The 24,681-nt window shown below is 26.7% G+C and overlaps 1 protein-coding gene and 1 long non-coding RNA gene across 15 annotated transcripts in view; both read right to left on the reverse strand.

Annotated features, from left to right (window-relative positions):
- Nucleotides 1–24,681, reverse strand: part of LOC126897457 (uncharacterized) — a 101,665-nt gene that overhangs the window by 66,701 nt on the left and 10,283 nt on the right. For 3 of the 13 annotated variants that reach the window (XM_050671076.1, XM_050671057.1, XM_050671093.1), the window contains one exon: nt 21,122–21,481. The exons of 6 other annotated variants lie outside the window; for them this stretch is intronic. In XM_050671076.1, coding sequence (XP_050527033.1) covers nt 21,273–21,481 — 209 coding nt within the window. In that variant the 3' untranslated portion in view covers nt 21,122–21,272. Of the gene's footprint in view, nt 1–3,262; nt 3,527–6,843; nt 7,039–7,404; nt 8,279–21,121; nt 21,482–24,681 lie in introns of those variants that run through there. 4 more of the 13 variants (XM_050671118.1, XM_050671132.1, XM_050671087.1 and 1 more) reach the window with 4 other exon arrangements.
- LOC126897659 (uncharacterized) lies at nt 9,195–11,013 on the reverse strand. 2 transcript variants are annotated; one of them, XR_007702162.1, is made up of 3 exons: nt 9,995–11,013; nt 9,797–9,936; nt 9,195–9,510 (listed from the first exon to the last, which is right to left on the reverse strand). It is a non-coding gene; the product is annotated as an uncharacterized LOC126897659 (long non-coding RNA). The 2 variants fall into 2 exon arrangements; XR_007702165.1 differs by having other exon boundaries at nt 9,195–9,380; nt 9,456–9,510; nt 9,797–11,013.

Below are 24,681 nucleotides of genomic sequence, written 5' to 3' on the forward strand. Positions count from 1 at the left end.
CTATATTATAGTATTATATAATATCATTATAACTATTATAGTTATAAATCGAATACTGAGGTTTTAATATCTATTTTGCAATAACGTCGATAATAATTTTACTAACACATTGACAAGTGATACATCTTATGTTTACATTCTACAACTTCGCAAGTATATCTAAAAAAAAAAATTTCATATACAAATGAATCGTGTAAGAACTCGGTTAGTATCATTTTTAATATTAAAACATATTATTTTTAATCATCAATTCTAATTAATATAGTTAATACGTTTTTCTTAAAAAATTACAAGGGTAATGGTATTAGCACAAGAACGTCCGTAAGAGAACTATAGCCCCCCATACAATGTTTCTAGTAAAAAAGTTGTTATTTTTGTACTTATTACACTGATAATCAATTAAACAAAAAAATTATTATATATATATATTTCAAATTTGTTCACGTGCACATGGACGATCTGTTTATGTAATGTATGTAGTGAAAAAAGCAAAAATTAAATATTAATATTTATTTAATGTTTATTCTACATAAAAATTAAAATATCGATATATAATTTTATATTCAAATTTTAATTTGAGATATCTATAAAAAAAATCACTATCATAAGATGATTCAATGCAAATTTGTAGACAGTGTTTAATATAAAAAAAATGGTGGATTATTCCAAAAGCAACATCCACTCATATTTCCTTAATTAATATACTATTATGTGTTCTGAATCATATAACAGATAATAATAATACACCAAAATCTTTGAAATTTTTAACTACCTCTAGTATCTAAGTAATAGAATTTGTTATCGAAAAACAATATCGGTAAAATGATATCCGACATTTACTTGCAATAACCGATGGATTGCAATTATCAAACACCAATCGACAAATCTGTTTAAATCTGCATGTAGATTTGTTTGTCAGCAAACATTAAAAATTGGCAGAACTGAAATACGTTAACTATATAATTTATAAAAATTAACAACTAAATGGCTGATAAGTGGCCACATTTTGGTCAGACGTAAACGCTATAGGGCTAAATAAGACGTTATATATTCTGACTAGGTGAGATCAATTAACCAAATAAGAAATCACACAATTTACTATTTTACTGCTTAATTATGATTTTCTAAGGTTATTAATTAATACACTATGTTAAAGTTACACTATTGTGTTAAACGTATTTTTAATGTATGTATATATAATATCAATTTGAAATTATAAGGCTGGTTTTCAGTTACAAAGTAATAAATTTAAGTATGATTTGTTTCAACAGATTTTTTATAACAAAAATCATGTTGTTTGTTTAGTAAACTTTGAGTAACTATATTTCTTTTTTAAATAATTTTCGTGTCTGAGGACTATACAAATAACATAGCATAGCATATTTTTTTTTATTTATTAAAAATAATAAAAATTTTAAAGTAATAAAAAATGTAAGAAAAATTTCAAGATAGTCTAAGCGTCTAGTGTGTTATGCGATAAAATAATTCCAATTTATAAGATATAAATATTTTCAACATAATTTAACAAATAATCATAAAAACATCAAAAGATATTACAGAAAAAGAACAATTACTACATAAATAAAAGATATTACTAACAAACAAATAATCATAAATATATGTACATAACATAAATAGAATAATAAATATTGACTTAAGGAGAAGGCTCTATTGGCAAAGGACTTAAATTTCTGACTGCTCTGTGGTATTAAACGTGAGATGTTTTGACTACAGCGATACGAATCATACCATCCTTGCCCGACTGCTCGCTTACCACTCGACCTATGCGCCAACACAATCGAACAATGTTTTTTTCTTTAATTAATACAATAGAACCGATTTCTATTCTTGGTCCTCTTTCGTTTGCCCATTTGTATCTAGATTGTAACTGAAAAAGATACTCTTTGCTCCATCGTTTCCACAGTTGTTGTGAAAACTTGTTCACATCGCGCCAGCGATCAATATTACATAACGGTACATCATTCTCTTTCATTTCTGGCATAGTTGTTAGAGCCTCTTCGATAAGAAAATGACCAGGGATTAAAGCAGTAAAATCGGTCGGATAGGTGGATAGAGGAGTTATAGGTCGAGAATTAAAACACGCTTCCACCCTAGCAAGCAAAGTTTACATTTCATCATATGTTAAATGAGACTCACTCAACACTCTTTTTAAAAGACCTTTCAAGCTCTTCACCGATGATTCCCATTAACCCCCAAAGTGTGGGGACCGTGGGGGAATAAACTTCCACTCTATCCTATCATTCACTAAATGCTCTCTCAATACATTTTTATGTGCGTCCGAATAAAACAAATCATATATTTCTCGCAGTTGCCAACACGCTCCTGTTAGATTTGTAGCGTTTTCAGAATATATTATACGACTTTTTCCTCTACGGGCGAAAAATCTATGCAGCGCTTGTATAAAATCTTGTGTACTTAGACAATTAACTACCTCAAAATGAATCGCCTTTGTGGCAAAACATACGAATAAACAAATGTAACTTTTCTCCAACGGAGCATTACGACGATTATTAGTTTCTAACATAAATGGCTCAGCAAAATCTATTCCACATAGACTGAAAGCTCGAGAAGTTTCAATTCTGTCCTTTGGTAAATCACCCACAATTGATTGCACCATAACTGGTCGATAACGACAACATCATTACACAGTTATGAATCATTTTTGGTATGGTGTTTCTAGCATTTAAAGGCCAATAGCGTAATCTAATTGAAGACTAAATCGCCACCATGTAGCAAATTCTCATGCTCATTACGCAATAATAAATAAGTGTATTCGCAATTTACTGGTAAAACGATCGCTAAAATACGTTTATAGACGCAACGTGCTTTCATCGACCGCCCACTCTAAATAAACCGTTTTCATGGATAAATTATTTTAATCGAAATGTTGCGCCAGGTGGTGATACTTGACCACCACTCGATTTTATAATTTTAAATTCGATTAAAAATATTTATGTTGAATAAACTATAGTATACCGTATTCATTAATGTCTTAATTCATGTTAATTTAATATCCAGTATCAGGCATATAAAATCAATGATTGTCTATGTTACTTAATCAAGTTTTCAGAATGATTATGTTTTAATATAATTATTTAAAAATTTAATTTTGTACGAACAAGGAACTTGTTGTATATTTAAGGAATAAAGATTTTTATAAACGAATCAAAATAATATTATTTAAAGATAGAACTTTATTTATTTATAGAATTTATAATAATTTAATTTATTTATAATTAAAATATTTAATTTATCTATAATTTAATTTATAATAAAGAACTTATTTAATCATTGTCTTATATTTTTACACACAATTTATCTTTGAATTCACTTCTACATTTTGTACAATTGGCACTATCAATGCATTTACTGCAATACCAACCATGACCACATGGTCTCATTACATATTTGTTTGGAGGATTCACATCTTTAATTTGACTGTGGCAGCTTATACAACGTGCTTCTCGACCATCTAAGACACATCTTGGCTGTAAGATCACCAAACCTAATTGCAAATATGGAAAATTAGTATTTTTTTTCTAACACAAAAGTTTACGGGAGTGAGCAACTACGTTACTTTTTACTCGAGGATGTTGAGTACTAAGGAAAAAACAAACTGCACTTACTAAAGCAGTATTAATTTAATAAATATATATATTTTGCATTACTTGACTTTTATTTAAAGTCCTTAGTTACTCGGCTTATATATAAATAACACTAGTTTAGAACAAAAATGACCTTTAACATAAGACAGTTATTTATAATTAAATGTTAAAAATTTATTTTTGAATTTTTTTTGTTTATTTATATACAAAACCACCAAAATCTTAAAAATGTTAATTCCCTTTAGACGATACTTATCATTTGATATGTCAATAATTTGGCGATAGTCAATGTGTAACGAAGTTGATTTCTACTTCTGCTTGACTAAAATAAAGCAACATGGACATCATAAAATAGTTGAATATGCACATGTTAGCAATCTGTTAAAACTAGTTCTACATTTATATTCTTTTTTAGGAATCTTCAACGGGTAATTAATAAACTATTAAACTAACTGATAAAAGATAAAATAATCCTATCAATTTTGCATATTAAATTTGGGCTTTTTAAAAATTTTGTAAAGGTTCTATATAAAAATGGAAATATTTACTTATTTGAATACTGTGTTTAAATACATTTGAATACAAATGTCCACATTTGTCTGATGCAAAAATATAAGAAGGTATTTTCATAGGTTCACAAATAAAAAACAAAGAACGACTATATTTTTGCCTTAACTTTGTCAAAAGACGAAGCTTTAGCATAGAACTAGTTTCGACTAGCACAGCTATACGTTTACGTACTTAAGTCTCTTTACATGTATATATGTATATTCTAATTACTATTAAAACTTATATATTAACACGCTTTATTCTCATTAAGAGATAAATAGGGTATTTATTCCGATTACGGGGAATGATTGCCGTATTGTCATTTTTCGTCACTACCTCCACGTTGCGCGCTTGCTGCTTTCCTTGGATGTGGTAGCAGTTTCTCAGACTCCCATTTCGGAATCGAACCCTGATTCCCCTTTACCCGTTACAATCATGATATTGATAGTAACTGCTATCATAGTATGTAACTAAAATGTGAAAAATAAATATAGTTTAAAAAAACACGCTTTTAAAGAACATCGAACTAAAAAGTTTAAAATATGCGTAAAACAATAATGAACGAAAAGTACTAGTATATTATTGTGATAAAAGCGTGGGTGCTTTGTGCTATATTTTTCGTATATTGAGCGCTTGACTTTTCGTTCATTATTGTTTTACGCTTATTTTAAAAATTATTTTGAACTTTTTAGTACGATGTTCTTTAAAAGCGTGATTTTTAGTTTTTCTAAACTATATTTATTATAAATTAATAATAATCTCACAAAAAGAGACGATGGAAAAAATCTAAATGGATATTTTAAATCAGCCTATTAAGGTGGTATGACAAAATATATATTGGTCAATGCTGATTAAACAATGTTTCATTTTAATGACATGATTTTACCGTGTAATTTTGTATAAAAAAATGTTATACTATTATTATTTCTGGAGATATTTATTTAAAAACAATTTTTGTTGAATTCGTCACTTTTTACAGTATATATTTGTCTAAATTTCTAATATTAAGGGATCGACGACGCGATGAAAATATTGTAGGTGGTGAGTGGTAAGTTGGGTGGGGTGAATGCGTTACGTTAGTCTAGTCTCAAGGTCATATACGACGGGATACGCGACATAATAACACGTGCCACTTGGAAAGTTACAAACATCCCACAACACACAACATACATGTGAAACTAATATAAGCGTGTTAAAAACGAGTATTTACATGCTAAAAATAATCTATGAACAATTTTGAATCAAAATGTCACGCTTAACCTCTATTTTTATTCCTTGACACGGCTCCGTGTCGATTCGTAATAGGAGTTAATTCAACTTTTGGAATAATCCACCAATTCTTAAAAATTAAACACTATCTACAGATCTGCATTGAACTTTTTATTATAACAGTGATTTTAATAACTGCCATTTATACTTGACCCAACTATGCCACATCTCACTGTGCTACCAATTTTTTTACTTTGTGCCTGTTATCTACATTGTTAACATAGTTCTGCACGTGTTACATAAGACATTTGGCGTCCAAGATTCATTTAAGATCTCTGGAGAAATATTTAATTAAAAACAATACGCAGTTTGCAATGTATAGTAAAATTCGACGGTGTAACAAAAACATATTCGCTACACTCGAAAATAAAATTTATTTGGAATATTCTTACAATTATATTGACGTTTATTCGATTTCGTTTTTATCTTTATTAAGAAGAAATGTAAAAAAGTTATATAAATTATCATAGAAAAATGAATATGTTAATTGAAAATAGAACGCTACTATGAACAAAATAAATTTAGCCGTTACATTTCTAACGACAAAACATTTAATACTACCAATGAAGAGCTAATTTTGAAATATCTCAAAAAATGTTTTACTTTTTGTATTTTGAACTTGATTTTGGGACACAGCGAAAGATTTTACATAAAAATGATTAATATAAGTCATATAGCAGAAAATTTTTTTTATCTGTAAACAAGTGTTTTATATTATAATATAAATCAAATATACAATATTTCAACCGCAACAATTTAAATCTGTAGGATATATTCAAAAGCTTATATGTCATTAAAATGTTTGTTGAGATTTATTTTAAATATGAGTCGAGCAGAATGTTTACATCAGATTAAATCGAGAAAACAATTAAAATATGAAATCATTATATGGTTAAAAGTGGTATAAATATTATTTTTACTTGTCAAATTTTAAATTGTCAATAAATATAATAATATGTGTGAAAATTTAATCCTCTGCCAAAAAAAAAAATATTTTATCTGCATTTTTGATACATTAGTTTCCATGTATTTTGAGTAGTTAATGATTTAACTTAGTTTTTCTTTTATGATACTCGACATTATTACTACTACGCTTGTCGCTTCTACTGTAACAATATTGTTCAAGCAGAATTTTCAAAAAATCTTCATATCTTTTTTCAATCAAACTTAGCAACACAATAAACTTAGAAATTTCAAAGAGTTATAAGGCAGTTTATTACTTTCCTTAGAATGCCATTAGTTTGTAATACAACGTAATACTAGTAAATAGTTTCAATAATTTATACTGAAATATTTAAATACTACAGTTACTTATTGTTTAAATAATATAAATCGGTACGTAAGACAATATAAAGAGAAGCTAGTAATATGTTTCAGTAAATAATTATAATTTATATACCATTTTCAACTATTGATGCAGGTGTTTCTATATGAATATCTTGAGTACCTGTAATCGGTTGATGACATACAGGACACTGTTTATTAAGTACATCACAATATCTACAACTCCACCCGTGTCCGCATGTTAAAAAAATGCGAATTTCTCTGATTTTACCACTATTATGTAACGTACTCCCCAAACATAAGGTTTCATCTGCAGCAAAAAAAAGAAATAAATTATTAAAAACTTTTATTGATAAAAATTTCTACTAATTTTAAATTTGGTTTTCAGTTCAAAAGCATTTTAAGTATATTTTACGCTTTTAAAACTCATTAAAAACTATAGCGAACAACTCCTAAGATTAGTTTCTTAAACATGTTTAGTTATAAACCGAATATGCTTATTGTATAAAATTAATTTTTCTAAATCTATATTGAATAAATTAGTCATTAATTCTATTATTTTGAAATTGACTGACAAATTTTTACAAGAAAATATTTCATAAATTATTTCATAAATTTTTTTTTCATAAAAAATAATGTATAACATAAAACGTAATAAATAAAACTTTCTTCTTACTTTTATATCCAGTTATATCTTTGAAAGTAGAAATGGAACTCGGTAACAGACGCTCAATAATTTCATTATTATCACTTTGTATTTTTATTAATTTTTTTTTAGAAATATTATTCATTGATTTTTTAGGAAGATCTGTTAAAAAGTGTACTTTATCTTTCATTAAATTCTTGCAGATTAGTAGATCACTCATGTACTTTTCGTCTACTTTATTGAATTCGTAATTCTTATATTTATGTCTGTATTCTTTGTAAACATTTAAAATACATTCATATGGTTCAGGAGAAATCCATTCTTTATTAAATATTGGTACAATTATAGAATGAAGAATTTCACTAAATTGATCTAAATAATATGATATATTAGCACCTATTTTATTCATTTCTATAGCGAATTCGCAGAACTGATACATATATGTAAAGCCCAGACTTTCAATAGCGTTCAAAATGATCGCATAGCCCAAAGTATATCTTTTATGGTTAAAACAACTATTAATCACACACTCCAATGTTCCATCTGTTATTTCTATACCTTCACAAGGAACTCTTTCACAATCTATTACATGACTGAAATGTACTGGACAATACTTTAGCCCATTGTATGAAAATATATAATTTGGATGATCTTTTAATGTAACATGCATCATATATGGGTATTGCATTTTAAGATCTTGTATATCCCGACATGTGATATTATTTAGATTAACACAAATGGATTGATTAATTGTGTGAATAAAAAAAAGTATTAATTTCACTTTATTGAGTAACATATTATTAGTTTAAGAGAATTTTCTATAATTCTTAAATTTCAAAATACTTTATCGACTAAAATTAAACACTTTTGAAATAAATTATATACTAACTAAATATTTTTGAATTACAAAAATTACTATAACATGAGTATTTATAAGTAGTAGTCACAAGTATATTTTCAACACCTGATTAAAAATAAACTTTTATTTTGTAGTTGAATAATATATGAACAATTATAATTTATTAATTATTTATATATGCAAAAATACGTATTTTTTTATTTAAAATAATTGATGGAAAAAAGCAAATGTTCATTTAAAATAAATATCTGTATTACTTATAAATCTATTTTGAATAGTTTATTTTGATTTATCTGTTTTATATTGATACTCATTTAATTTAAATTTTTTTAAATATTTTGCAAGATAAACTATTTCAATGAAAATTCATAAATCATTAATAAACATAACTTTTTAATAATGTATTTTATAACAGTAATTTTATGAACTACAATTTAACATGTTACATTTTTATTTAATACTTAAGGTTGACAACTTGCGCTACAGATCTCTAAATGCGTGCAAATAATAAAAAATACAATTTATGAAATTGACGCAAATGTATATGTATTTATTCAATAATTTACATTAAATTTTGTTAAGTAACGTAAATTTAGATTTCAAATAATTTATGTATTCAGACTGTTTTCAAGTAAATATTGCAATTGTTTTAAATAACCTCGTTAAAAAATATATTTTACAATATCGAAAAACAACTTAAGTATTAACTTTTTTATTTATAACTTTATAATGGCAAGCATATTAATTTATTTGTTAATATGTAAAATTTTACAATTGTTAAATAATTTTATTTTTTTATTTTATTTATAATAATCGTGCCTTTTAAAAATTATTCTATTACAAAAAAATTGTTGTTAATATTATTTAACAATATTCTAAATATGTATTTTATAATTATACAGGCTGAGAAAAATTATTAGGATAAATAGTTTCATATTTCTAATTATCATAATTAATTTAAAATTAGAATATATTTTCTAATATGAATTTCCAGAAAAATGTTAGTTTCAATGCTAAGCTGACAGCGATTCAAATCACTGTTATTTCATTTTGATCCTGTTTTGTGTTATAAAATCATGTCTTTCTTCTTTAAACCATATAGATGGTTTTATTTTAGATAAATAATTAGATAACCCCAACTTTACTCCTGAAAGAGACACGTATCAAAGATATAACGCTGCCAAATAACTCTGTACAAACATTATCGAATTATTAAATTTACTTTGTATATTTCTCATTATTGATGTTCACTTGATTTTCCTGTATGCCTGCATTATCTATATACAAAGTTTCAAAGTGAAGTAACTCAAAAAGAAATAATAAAATAAATAAAAAATTAATGGTAGTAGTTGAGTTGGGCTACTATTTTTGTTGTATTAATAATGTTATTATTCGGATTATGAGTACGTGGATTTGTAAGAAAAATAGAAGATGATAGATATATAAATTGTTCTTTATTTTATTATTAAAAAATTTATTGTAATTCATTGTCACACTTTTGATATCAAAGATATAACTCTGCCAAATAACTCTGTACAAACATTATCAAATTATTAAATTTACTTTGTATATTTCTCATTATTGATGTTCCCTTGATTTTCATGTATGCCTGCTTTATCTATTATCTCATAAAATTTAATTCTAAACCTTATATATTTTTGGGAAAATTATAAGTTTCCTATATTGACATTTCTAATAAAACGCTGAAATAAATAAATATTATGTTATTGTATAAATATAATTGTAGAGACAGTGGATTACTTTTTGCATATACTTCGTTATGAAGGTGTGAAATGATTAAGCGTAGTGAGTGCCTCTGTGAATATCTGACCGCATCTGATTGAGTGATAGCATTTCGACCATTGTCAGAGTGACATCTGAGCCAGAATGATCATTATTTTGGGCTTTTTATATTAATTTTGATAATATTTTCAAAGGCAAGAAGTGATCACCAACGCTGCCATTATATCTTTATTAATCGTAATTTATTATATGTTATTTATCACACTTTTATCAATAATGATCTACATTTCATAATGTTCAACCCTTTGTTCTATAAAATCTTATACGTTATTTATTAGCTTATGTCTAACACATTACTTACTATTACATATTGTTTATTATTTCCTTTTTCTTTTACATAATTAATATATACTGTTCGCGCTCGTTATCACGCGATTAAGCGATACCAATAATAATGATGGTCACCGACCAATATAAGACCAGTTATGCTCGATATACGTACGCGGGCGGACAAATCGCCAGTTTACAATAAAATAATAATAAAAGTTACAGTCCACAATTAATAAACATTCGTATTTATCAATTTATTTATTATACATATTGAACCAGACGCAACATATACTTTTTTCTACGAAATTTCATTAGTATATTTAAACATTTAAAAGGTATATATATTTATCTTATTTTTATTGGTGTACATATCGTTTTGCGTGGTTGATTTATTGAAGTCTTAAATAATACATTATGACATTAATGATATACTGTGTATATCATGACATATATTTTGTTATCTTTTGACGTATCATCGAGAAAAATCAGTCCAATTGGATCGGAGGTATTAGCGTACTTGACAAAAAAAAAAAATCGGCAAAGTAAATAGCTTCTAAGTTACGCACCGAAGCTAATAATTCGCAATTTTTACAAATAATTACTTTACATTAAATTTTTAAAAATATTATAGAATGGGTAGTAATGTGAAACCTATAGAAATTAAATATTATGAAAAGTACTTTATGATAAAAAATCTAAAAACCCAACCCAACCTGACGATATTTTTTCTATGAGTTATTTAACATAAAACCAAAATGGCAAAATTTCTATACTTAATATATAGTATTAATATACAAGCTATTGTGTATTTTAATTGATTCAAATATAATTTTTGTTACATTATTTTATATGCAATTGTCTTTCGGATATTTTCATTTCATATGTAACTAAAGCCGTATAAAATATAAATAAAATAAATAATTTAACATTTATTGTTTTTATTTTTGTAATCCACAAATTGAAAGAGATACTTTTAGGTAAATACTTTGTTGTAAACTTAAAACAAACTCTCTTTGTTTTAGTAAGTTGAAAGCAAATATTATTCATTATACAGATTCCTGACGTTTATTTAAAATTCATAAAAGCTATAATTTTCTTTTTTTAAGATTATAATAATTATGAAAATATGTTTATAGTGTGATTTATGAAGAATACTTTTCTATGTGTCCTTTTCTATGTCTCCTTTCTCAAAAAACTCATTTTTCGATCAGACACTAGATATAATTTTTGTCATTCTTCCTATTACCCCTACTCCTAAATGTTAAAAAGACATGCGATAATTTTCATATAAAACTAGGCTGGATTACAATATATTCATGTTAAACCCAAATGTTTGCAGAAAATGATAATATGTGTTTTTTTTATGAAAATACATCGAAGATAATTATTAATCTAAGTACCTTCATCCTTACATAACTTTATCATATAATTCTATCCCACAATGTAATACTGGTTATTTAATAACCAGTATGAATTTTACCTTTAACTTAATGCACAGATGTGAACCGTATTTTCCTGTCGATGATAAAATACTATCTTAAAATATGACACATAATATATTAAAATCAATAGAATAATTACAATCAAAAAAGAAATTCCATTCCAAAAATAACCGACAAGGTACAAAAAACTAAAAGGAATGACTTTAAATGATATACTATTTCAACATTTGTTTCAAATGAGTTAGTCCTACTAAAGTTTTTAATTGCACAAACAGTAAAACACCTTAATTACAGATGATCATCTAAAATTCTGTACTTAGCGGAATAATCAGATTAACCCATTTTTTTTTTAATTCTTCAGGAAAGACAATTTATCAAAAATTTTTAATTAAAAGCTATGGTAAAATGTTTTATCCTAAATTAAATATTTTCTCCAATGAACAGAATGAACATCTCTTATTTGTACAGAATTACGCAAAAAAATAATTTCTATTCAAAATTAACAAAAAATTATATTTTAAAAAAGATTGGAACCATATGGTTGTTGTAACCAGACCTTCAACTATAAATTTAATTATATTTAGATAATAAACTAATTGGAGACATAATTTAGGTAAAACGTGAAAAACTTTATTTTCAATAAATGTCAGATATAAATTATCATTAATAAATTATTTGTAATTTAACCTAGTTTGAAGTTATTTTAAAAATTTAATAAAAGAAATTTAAATAATTAATATGCCCAGGAATATGTTAAACATAACAAATTATAATTTATGTGCTAACGTGATAAATATGTATTTTGCTAAATAAAAGTTGACGAAAATATGCTTAAAAGTTTTTTTTATTCTTAAATTTTATTTTATTTAATACATTAATATCTAAAGGAACGATAAAAATATATGAAACATTTTTTTCCCAAAAAAAAAAAAACAATTTTATACTAACGCTATTAAATTGTAATTTTAATTTATTAAGATTGTTTTAAACTGGTTCATTAAATCATTAGATAAGTAGCAAGTAATAATAACTTGGAACTGATACATCATACTTAAAGCAAATTACAAATAATTAAATTAATATATAAATAATACAAATTACTTTCACTAAATTTAGCGACATAAACATTAACTTCAGGAAACTTAAACAATGAAAATATTTTATAAAAGAAGTACAAATACTAATTAATACATTGCATAAATAATAAAAAACAAATTCATATCACGATATTTAGATATCAAGATACTATTATTGTTTTTATCAAATTTATAAGTATTTTTACATAAATTACCAAACATACAAATTTAAACATTTTTAAATATTTAAACTTGCTGTACAATTTCTCTCAAGTAGTAATAGATATAATTGAAGAACACGCGACTTAATCTGTATTTCAACCGACGTGGATATATTTTTTACAGTTTCGCATATGCCGATTACTGGATGAGCTATTTTTCTCTTTTTCAATTTTAATTCCTGTACTAATGATTCGGAAATAAAATTACTCTGTGTACCGGAATCTAATCAAAGACGGCACGTTTGTAGTTAATTGTTATTGTCTGATATCGATACTACCGCGGTTGTTAAAAAGACTTGAACAATGGTAGGGACTATTGCGTTATGTGAGCTAGCTGTTTCTACCTGGGGGTCTATTTTTGAATCGTCCGTTCACGAACGTATACGTTCAGATTTTATTTTATATAGTTTTATATGACGAACGTTGTTCGTGAACTCGTTAGGAAAGTATAAAACATTGAACGAACGATCGTTTAGAACAATAAAAAACGTTCGTTCACGACGGATTATAGGAACCATCCGTTAGCGAACGGTAGGTCGAATAGTCGATGAACGGACGGTCATAAATAACAAAAGAAAGGTTTAACCCTTACACTTGCCTTTTAGACAAACATATTTACCTGAAATATAATTTAAAATTAAAATCGTTTTAATTAAATAAATTTACTAAACAAATCAATTATTCGTAGAAGTAGCTATAAACGGAAATAGGGGAACTAAGGCCCCCCGTTTGAGCAAGATTTCCTAATTAACTTAGGAACATAAAAAAAATATTTAATATAGATTTTTATTAATAAAAATATATTTATTATATTATAATATAAACTATATCAATCACTAGTTGATCATTTAATTGTATTATTAAAAATTGTTATGTATATTTATGTTATCATATTTTCACATTTATTTTTTTATGTTCATTTATAAAATGCGTTTCCAAATTATTTTAAGGCAACTTACAGCGCATCAATGACACATAATATTTGTTTACTATCTCATTAAATGCAGCGAGACCTTTTTTGAGATAATTGAGTAATATTGAGTAATGGCTTTGTATTAAAAATTCCTCATCCCGACCACCCATTTCTCAACACCTAAATCTAAATTCACTAGCTGATCGCCGTAATATATTAGGTACTAAGTTTTTAGAAAATTTGCTTAATGGTAAAGTGGACTCTCCATCTATTTTATATTTAATCAATTTCAAAGTTCCTCAAAGACAGTCAAGACATCATACATTATTTTTCATCCCTTTCAACAACACCAATTATGTGTCAAATGAGCCAATAAGACGCCTGATGAAAAATGCCAATGAGGACCTCTCTTTCAATATTATTTAAAAGTTACTCATACCACAAATATTGTATACTACTTCTAATTCTACAAATGTTCATGTTTTTTTTTCTTTTTATGTTTGCTATAGGTTTTACTATTGTATATATATATATATATATTAATGTAACTAAAAAATATTTTGTATCACAAGGCTCAGCCCGTATAAATAAATAAATAAATAAATATGAACAAAAATCACATTATTTAATAAAATTCACATGAAAAATGCAACCATAAAATACATTGTATACAGAGTGATTTTTTTATCATAACCCGCTCAATTACTTACAGAATAATAATAATTAAAAAATTTTTTTTTTCTGATTATCCTTAGTTACNTAAAATTTTTTTTTTCTAATTATCCTTAGTTACACATTATTTTTGAATTATTAACTATGTAATACTTTTTAAGTTCATCCCTTATTCCTGGTAAGGGTGTCAAGTTTGTTTTTTTAAATGAGAAGAGATATTTTGAATTTAATAAAATGTTTGAGTTTTTAATTTAATAGTAAATGGCATTCGAATTTCTAATATACCTTTATTTGTTTATTAGATATAAACATTTAAAGTTTCAAATTTTTGAGTTAATATACATATACAGGGTTTATAAATGCAGTTAGCTAATTGGTTTTTTATGACATCGATATTAACAGGTACACAGCATTGTTATTATCAATGATAGTAAGGTACACTGTTGTGAGTTTATAAATACACTAACTGACAATACAAAAAGTATATCTATTGATAGTCATAAATGATAATAAACAATCCGTGACTGTGACAGCAATGTCATAAAAAACCAATTAGCTATCTGTATATTATATTATTCAATACTATAAATTAATTTCCATTTTTCAATTAATATGTTAAATAAATTAAAACATAATATTATATTACGATTACTCAGTAATATTAATTAAAACTCGTAATACGTGTAACAACTATTTTGTTGGTTGCATCCTTGCACCTCTTAATAAACCATCTTTTGAAAATTTACCTTAAGTATTTTCTGAAAATTATTCATGTAATTATATGTTAACAACTTTTCCAAACAGTGGCGTATTTAGGGGTAGACCGTGACCTAGGGTGGCATTTTTTCCAATTAAGAACTAAAATCTTATTAAATTTATTATTTTTTTATATGTAAATAATTTAATAAATTGTATTAATTAATCTTAAAATGATTAAATAAATTAAAATTATATAAAATATATGTAACACATTATTTTCGAAAATTTAAGTATTGTTGTTTTAAAGTGTAATAATAATTTTTAATTTAACATGTATGCAATTGTAAATACGTTTTTTTTAGAATTTGTGTAATTAAATTATTTGTATAGTTTTGGCGAATTACTTAAAATAAATTCACATAAAATAAATTAAATTAGCAAATTATAAATGTATGTGTTAGTAATAAATTATTGTTATTAAAAAGTAATATATTAATTAAAAATAAATATTTAAATATTAAAAATCAAGTTGTATGTATTTAATTTTCAAAATATTTATTTATGTTATTACAATAAATTGCAAACAATCGTGAAACATAAATGTTCATCGAACAATACCTAGAAGGCTGTATACCTAATTGAACAATAGAATCCGTTTGACGAACGTGTCCGTTAAATGATCGTGACCGTTCGAGGAACGGACGATTCAAAAATAGACCTCCTGTTCTACCGATTCGGATATCAGTGTGTTATTGTTTACGTTCAGATCAGCTGTTACAGTTGGCGTGCGCTGAACGAAATGTAATAGGAATTATGCGGTTTTGAGCATCGCAAACTGTTTGAACGCAGCGCCCGGTGGTATTCACGCGGGTTCGTTAACGTTCGTGGTTTTGTTTTGTCTTAAATTTTTAATTATGTCGAGGATAAAGAATTAGGTGAGTGGACTGTATGTTTGAATGTAGAATAAATTTCACAAGATATTAAATGTATTATACAAGAAATGAAAATCTTATATACACCAATGTGGATAAGGGGGACACTTAATACTAATGCCACTAAGGCGATGATATAAACAAATAATAAATTATACAAGCGAGTCTTAGATAGATAAATGAACAAGCATTATACTTATCTGCTAAATGAAACGGCTGATGATAATGTTGAATATTGAAAGGATCAATTGAAATCGAATGCAAGTAACTGACCAAAGTGAACAGTATGCTGTCAACGGTATTGTGATGTATCTCAGAAAATAATAGACCCGACGGCGATAAACTGAGCGCACAGGTACGACAATCGCAAAGGTGATATTTTCTTTTTACAACAAAACGAATACAAAACTACTGGCTCGCAAACGCCATAGAGCTTATAACAGAAGAAGCGTTAAGATGGCTGCGACAATGGTAAACATAGAGAGAAAACCGACAACAACTCGATGTAACACAACGATAACATGAATAATCAAAAACACATTTTCTTGACAGCATATTCGATCGATGTGTATCCAACACAAACAATATTTTGATAAACATTTTTTACCCGCATGCTGCCTTAAGCAAATTCGACAAAATTTTTTAAATAGTTCACTGTATTTATACGCTATTGAACCGATAACGCTAAAAAAGTTGGACAATGATATATTGTATGTCGACCTTTACATACAAAACATTCCAATGTATTATCAGCTACTACAAATGATTTAGTAAATAATTATTTCCTTATATTCTGATTTATACTGCTTAGATCATTTACTCCTAGAACACGCGTAGTGATCAATTTTGATGTTTCCATCGATTCTAATATTTTAAAACGGCTTTCTAAAAATTCCAATAATTCATTTGGCTCGGCTACTTTTGCTTGACAAGCAGACGTTTCCCAAGCGCAGAAAGTCATTTTATACAACTTTATCATAACAATAATTATATGTTTATGGGCTTACAAAAAAGTCATTCAAAAGATAAAGTTTTTGTATATTATTTTTAAACGCTTTATTAAATGCCTCACCCCGGACTGGATACGCGCCGTCGCGAACCGCTGCCTCTCGGAGGGTGAATTCCCCACGAAGTGGAAGAAGGCCAGGCTGATGCTTCTGAGAAAGGGTGACAAGCCCGAGGGTCTCCCCTCGTCGTACCGACCGCTTTGCATGTTGGACGACTTGGGAAAGATCCTCGAGCCGCTGCTCGTCACCCGGATCGAAGCCCACCTGGCCGACGTCGGCGGAGTTTCAGGAGGGGGAGGTCGACGGACGATGCGGCCTCCCTCTTCAGGGACTTGGCTCTCAGGGCCAAAACTGAGCAGGGCTTCGGGGTGGCCGTGAGCCTGGACATCCGAAACGCGTTCAACTCCGTGCGATGGTCACACATCCTCGGAGCGCTGGACGCGTTTCGGGTGCCTCCTTACCTCGGTCGGATGATCCGGTCGTACTTTAGCGATCGGGTCATCTCTTACGAGAGCGTCGCGGGCCCGAGAATCCGACCTGTTACGGGAGGTGTCCCGCAAGGGTCAGTTCTCGGGCCTCTGCTATGGAAAATCGCGTCGTACGCGATGTTCCGCGTTTTGCTACCACCGCACGTGCGTGTCGTCTGTTACGCGGACGACACGCTGATGGTGGCGGAAGGCGCCTCGGCCGAGGAGGCTGTATCCCGGGCAAACTGCGCGCTCAGCGCAGTCTCCGCCTGGATCCAGCAGGAGAGGAGTAGACTTTTAGTCAGCGTCGTACACTCGGTCTTCCTGTACGGGTCCCCGGTTTGGGCGGATACTCTTGAGTATATAACAGACAGTAATAACCCCTAAAAAAAATTTCAATTACACAAACAGTAAAATGCCCTAAGAACATATGATCATATAAAATTATGTACTTAAAGCAATTTTTTTAACTTTTCAGATGAGGAAATATATCAAAATATTTTAATTATGGCAATGATAAAAGGTTTTATTCTAAATTAAATATTTTCTCAAATGATAAGAGTGCAGAACTCTTATTATAACAGGATTAGGCAGATAAAATAATTGTTATTCAAAATTAACAAAAAATTATTTTTTGAATGAGATTGGACATAACTGGTTGTTGCAATAAGACATTCAACTTTAATATTAAATAAGTGTTAGATAATTAACAAATTAGAGACGTCATTTAGGTAAAATGTTAGAAACCTTATTTTCAATAAAAGTATGATACAAATTATCGTCAATAAATTATTTTAATACTATTTGTAATTTATCATACTGTTAAGTTTTTTTAAAAGTTTTATTAGAAAAAAAATGTAATAATTAATATGTCTAGGAATATGATACATATAACAAATTTTTTTTATGTGTAAATATGATAAATATATATTATGCTAAAAACAATTCACGAAAACGTGATTTAAAATTTTTTTTATTCTTAAATTAATTTTAATGAGTTACATTAATATCTAAAGGAACAATATAAAACCATTATTATTTTATTGCGAAAACTCTATATATAATAATCAACTTTAAAATCCTAATAAAACTCTGATAATCGTTTTCTCAAAAAAACAATTTTTATTATAATTATTAAATTGTAATTTTATTTATTCAGTTAAGAAAAAAGAAGTATTATATTTTCATATAATTTATATATGTGTTTTGACTTTAAAAGTTAATGTTATCCAGAGGAATAAAATAAAACTGTAAAGTACTTAATAATTCAAATAAAAAAGATAACTAAAACAGATTAAAATAATATCAGAATCAAATTGAAAAATAAAATTCAGTCATATAAAAAGTATTATTATAGTTCATAAAACCAAATGTTTGGTTTTGATTAAAATTAATTCGTTAAATAGACTTCAATTAGAGGGATTACATTGATATACTTTTTAATAGTTTTTATACAATTTTCATTTTATATATTTGATACTTTATATATGATAACTCAATTCAAAAGTTATTGAGCATAATTAATATAAAAAAAAAAAAATTTTAAGAATATCGATATCGACCATAAGGAATTCATCAAAAATATTATTAGTAAATCTTTAAAATATTAAATTAGTAAATATTATTCGATGCAAATCTTTAGATACTGTTTAATTTTAAAAAATTGATGGATTATTCCAAAAGCTATATGATCTGCTAGTTCCTTATTAATATCCTGATTAAGATAAAGTATGTCAAATGAAACAGGGATTATTAAAAAATATTATTTCTCATTAAAAAATTGTTGATCCATACACTTTGCAATAAGTTATAGTATTATAAAGTTAAAAAGGTAAAAAATAAAATCAAGAATTTTTACACGAAAATAACATTCGGTAAGATGTTCGGTATGATTTGGTATGTTGGCAGATAAATGGTTAGATTTATAAAAAATATATGACAAATTATAAGTAAAGATATCAAGCATCTATAAAAAAAAAAATTTACTAATCCATACATTTTCCGAAAAGTTATAGAATTATTAAGTTAAATATATAAAAAGAATTATTTTACAAAAATCGTAATTTTTTATTAACTTTGATGTTAATTTTCACCACAAAGACAAGTTCAAGGTCAAATTTTTTTTTTTAAATTTAAGTATATTACATTAGCTTTAATTCAAGATATATATATAAAAGTGTCAGAGCTTTCGGAACATTTTCAAAAATTAAGTTGAAAAACTTCTATTTTCTATATGCATTTTTTAGATTTGAAGCCTACTTGTACATAGGGAAATGTTCTGATTTAAAAAAAAAGTATGTCGAATGAAAAATGTATATAAATACTACTTCTCATGAAAAAATTGTATTGAACCATACATTTTTTTAAAAAGTTATAAATAGCATTTTAATGTAAAAAATATAAATTATAAAATCGAGAATTTTCACACAATAATAGCATTTGGTAGCCATTTTCACCAGGAAGACAAGTCTAGAAGACAAATTTTTTTTTTCAAATTAAAGTATAATACATAGGCTTTAAGTGAAAAAGTTGTCATTTTGAAACCCTTTCTGTAGGCAGGTAAAGGGTCAAATTTATAAAAAAAATGTATTAAATGATAGGCAAAGACATCAAGCATCTATAAAAAAATTATATTGATATGTTCACTTTTGAAAAAGTTACGGCGATTTTTAGTAAAAAAAATTGAAAAAATTTTAAAAATTAACAATTTTTAAATTTGTAATTTTTTTGGAGGTTTCCCCCCTTTTCGGAGAACGAGGGAAATTTTTTCAATTTTTGAGGGTAATGTCTTCGACTAGATACGATTTGTGATCTATTAACGTATCGTTGAAAGAAATCCGTTCGGTGAGAGCTGAGAAAAAGTGGTATCAGACAAAAAAAAACAACACATCATAGTAAAACAAATACCTTCTAAGCTTCGCATCAAAGCTAAAATGATTAATTTTACAAGTGTTGGAAATTAAATTTTTAGTCTTTGTTATTGTTTATACATAAACAAATTCGACAAGGTATTATTCTAAAAGAAATAATATATTTATGCATATCTAATTGTCTTTACTAACATCTTGAATGTACAAGTAGTATAAACAAATACTTCAATTAAAAAATCTCTAGGGTTTGGAGCGCAGTTCCTATATAGATACTTAAAAACTAGGTTTTTCATCTCTGCTATGGCAAAATAATTTGTCAGCCATTCGACAAGAATGAGAGTGCGACCAAGAAATGACTAGTAAAAAAATACTATTAAACGCGTCTTACTTACACTTCTTCATATAAAATATTAAATTAGAGAAGCTGTAAAATTATGAACAGACAATATAATACAATATTAATTTAATATCCAGTATCAGGCATATAAAAGCAATGATTGTCATAGTAACCTAATCAAGTTTTCATAATGTTTATTTTTAAATATAATTAATTAAAAATTTAATTTGTACAAACAAGGAACTTGTTTATTTATGGAATAAAGATTTTTATAAACGAATCAAAATAATAATTTTAAAAGAAAGAATTTTAATAAGTTTATTCATTGTCTTATAACTTTACACACAATTTATCTTTGCATTCCCTTTTACAATTTGTACAAATTTTATTATTAATGCATTTACTGCAATACCAACCATGACCACATGGTCTCATTATATATTTGTTTGGAGGATTCACAACTTTAATTTGACTGTGGCAGCTTATACAACGTGCTTCTCGACCATCTAAGACACATCTTGGCTGTAAGATCACCAAACCTAATTGCAAATATGGATAATTAGTATTTTTTCTAACACAAAAGTTTACGGGAGTGAGCAATTACGTTACTTTTTACTCAAGGATGTTGAGTACTATGGAAAAAACAAACTGCACTTACTAAGGCAGTATTAATTTAATAAATATATATATTTTGCATTACTTGACTTTTATTTAAAGTCCTTAGTTACTCGGCTTATATATAAATAACACTAGTTTAGAACAAAAATGACCTTTAACACATGACAGTTATTTATTATTTAAAGTAAAAAATTAATTTTTTAATTTTTTTTTAAATTATTGAATTTTTTCTTAGATTATTTATGTACAAAACCACTAAAATCTTAAAAATGTTCATTCGCTTTAGAAGATACTTATCATTTGATATGTCAATAATTTGGCGATAGTCAATGTGTAACGAAGTTGATTTCTATTTCTGCTTGACTAAAATAAAGCAACATGGACATCATAAAATACTTGAATATGCACATGTTAGTAACCTGTTAAAACTAGTTCTACATTTATATTCTTTTTTAGGAATCTTCAACGGGTAATTAATAAACTATTAAACTAACTGATAAAAGATAAAATAATCCTATCAATTTTGCATATTAAATTTGGGCTTTTTAAATTTTTGTATAGGGTCTATATAAAAATGGAAATGTATTTACTTCTTTGAATACTGTGTTTCCATACTTGCCTGATGCAAAAATATAAGAAGGTATTTTCATAGGGTCACAAATAAAAAAACCCAGCACAGTGGGGTCGAGGCATAGTGGAGACGTTGCATAGTTGGGTCCAGTGTAGATTTAATCTGACAGTGATTAAAATCACTATCATCAGAACCGCTTCGATGCAAATCTGTAGATAGTGTTTAATTCTAAAAAAATTGATAAATAATTACAAAAGCAACATCAACTTCTATTTCCTTAATTATACCCAGATTAGTAATTCTTTTAATTATATATTATATAATTTTTAAAATTAATTGTTTTCAAATTATTATTGATTTTGATTTTTAATATGTTAAAAGTAAACATTTTGAACCTACTTATATTTGTCCTTTAAAATGAAATTTTATAATAAAAAATAAAATGAATTTATTACCATAAATTTTAGCTCAATTTGCATGTTTAAAATTGACATCATTAAATAGTAAAAATGGTATTGTTAAGAATAATATGGGGTTATCATATCAAATCTAATTCGACAATGAATACTTTAAGAATATTAGAAATTAATGATTTTAATTGTTTGCATGGAAACAGCTGGTTAACTACTTTTTATTTGAATAAGGAATATTTTTTCAATTTTTAAGGGTAATATCTTCAACTAAATACGAATTGTAATCATTTGACGTATCGTTGAAATAGTAGGTCTAGTGAGGGTTGGCAAAATAAATCGTAGCCACAAAAAGAACTACATAGTAAAATAATATTAACATGAATACAAATTTTTTCTCACGAGTGGAAACTATAGTGATAGGATCCTTTATATTCATTGAAGTTATTGAATCTAAATGAGATAAATATCAAATGATTTGAAAATTTTATTCTAACTCAAAAAAAAAATGCAAAATATTAATAGTCACAGTTGGATTTAAACCTTGTACCGTAGGCATGAAAGAACTAATTGTTACTGACTCGGCAACTGTTCGTTTCTTTCGTAGCATGTAAAATTAGCCATTTAAGCTAACTCAAATTTAAAAATTACTTTTTCAACTTTAATAAAATAAAAAAAGCTTAATTTCTTATGTCTTATGAACTTTATTTTTTGTCAATTAAATTATAAAATATTCATGAATGTCAGTGTATTGCCCTTATAAGATATTTTAAAATAAAATAAAATACAAAACCCAGGATTTTAAAACAAAAATTGCATATTTTTGAATACGGTATCCATTTGCATATAGAAGATAGGTCGTCAGGACAAATTTTTTTTTTTAATTTTATAGTACATGACATAAGCTTTAATTTGACATATGTTTAAAGAACGTAGTATTTTCGGAACATTTTTAAAAGTCAAGTTAAAAAAGTTGCTATTTTAAATCCCCCCTGTGAGCAGAATAACTATTAGATTTTCAAAAAAAAAAATGATATCAAATGACATAAGCTTTAATTTGGTATATGTTTAAAGGACGCAGTATTTCCGGAACATTTTCAAAAGTTCAGTTGAATAAGTTCTATTTTTTATACAATGTTTCAAGTTTTGAACGCTCTCTATATAAGGGAAAATTGTTCAATTTTATTATAAAGTATGTCAAATATAAGATGTACTTAAAATGTAATAGCAAAAATTATAATTGTATTTTTTTTTTTAGCTTCGATGCGAAGCGGAGAAGGTATTAATTTTACTATGATGTGTTTTTATTTTTTATGTCTGTTGCCACTTTTTCTCAGCTCTCACTAGACCGATTTCTTTCAAAAATACGTCAAAAGATCACAAATCGTATCTAGTTGAAGACATTACCCTTAAAAATTGNAAATACGTCAAAAGATCACAAATCGTATCTAGTTGAAGAAATTACCCTTAAAAATTAAAAAAAATTCCCTGGTTCCCCGCAAATGGGGGAAATATCCAAAAAAATAACAAATTTAAAAATCGCTAATTTTCAAAATTTTTTCACTTTTTTTTCTTAAAACTTCTATAACTTTTTGAAAAATCAACAAATCAACATAATTTTTTTTTATACTAAAACCTTANAACAAATCAACATAATTTTTTTTTATACTAAATCCTTAAATATTTACTTTTCATTTTATATCATTTTTTTGAAAATCTATCACTAAACCTGCTCATTAGGGGGGATTTAAAATAACTTTTTCAACTTAATTTTTGAAAATGTTCCGGAAATACTGCGTCCTTAAACATATATCAAATTAAAGCTTATTTTATGGTACTATAAAATGAAAAAAAAAATTTATCCCGACGACGTATCTTCTATGCACAAATGGCTACCATATTCAAAAATATGCTATTTTAACAAATTTTTTTTTTTAATTAAACACTATCTACAGATTTGCATCGAAGCGTTTTTTATGATAGTGATTTTAATCACTGTCAGATATCATCTATACTGGACCCAACTATGCCACGATCCCACTGTGCTAACAATTTTTTTACTTTGTGCATGTTATCTACATTGTTAATATATTTCTGCACGTGTTACATAAGACATTTGGCGTCCAAGATTTACTTAAGT

This window comes from Daktulosphaira vitifoliae, unplaced genomic scaffold (assembly GCF_025091365.1).
Source record: "Daktulosphaira vitifoliae isolate Bord-2020 unplaced genomic scaffold, ASM2509136v1 Scaffold_1, whole genome shotgun sequence".
Lineage (NCBI taxonomy): Eukaryota > Metazoa > Arthropoda > Insecta > Hemiptera > Phylloxeridae > Daktulosphaira > Daktulosphaira vitifoliae.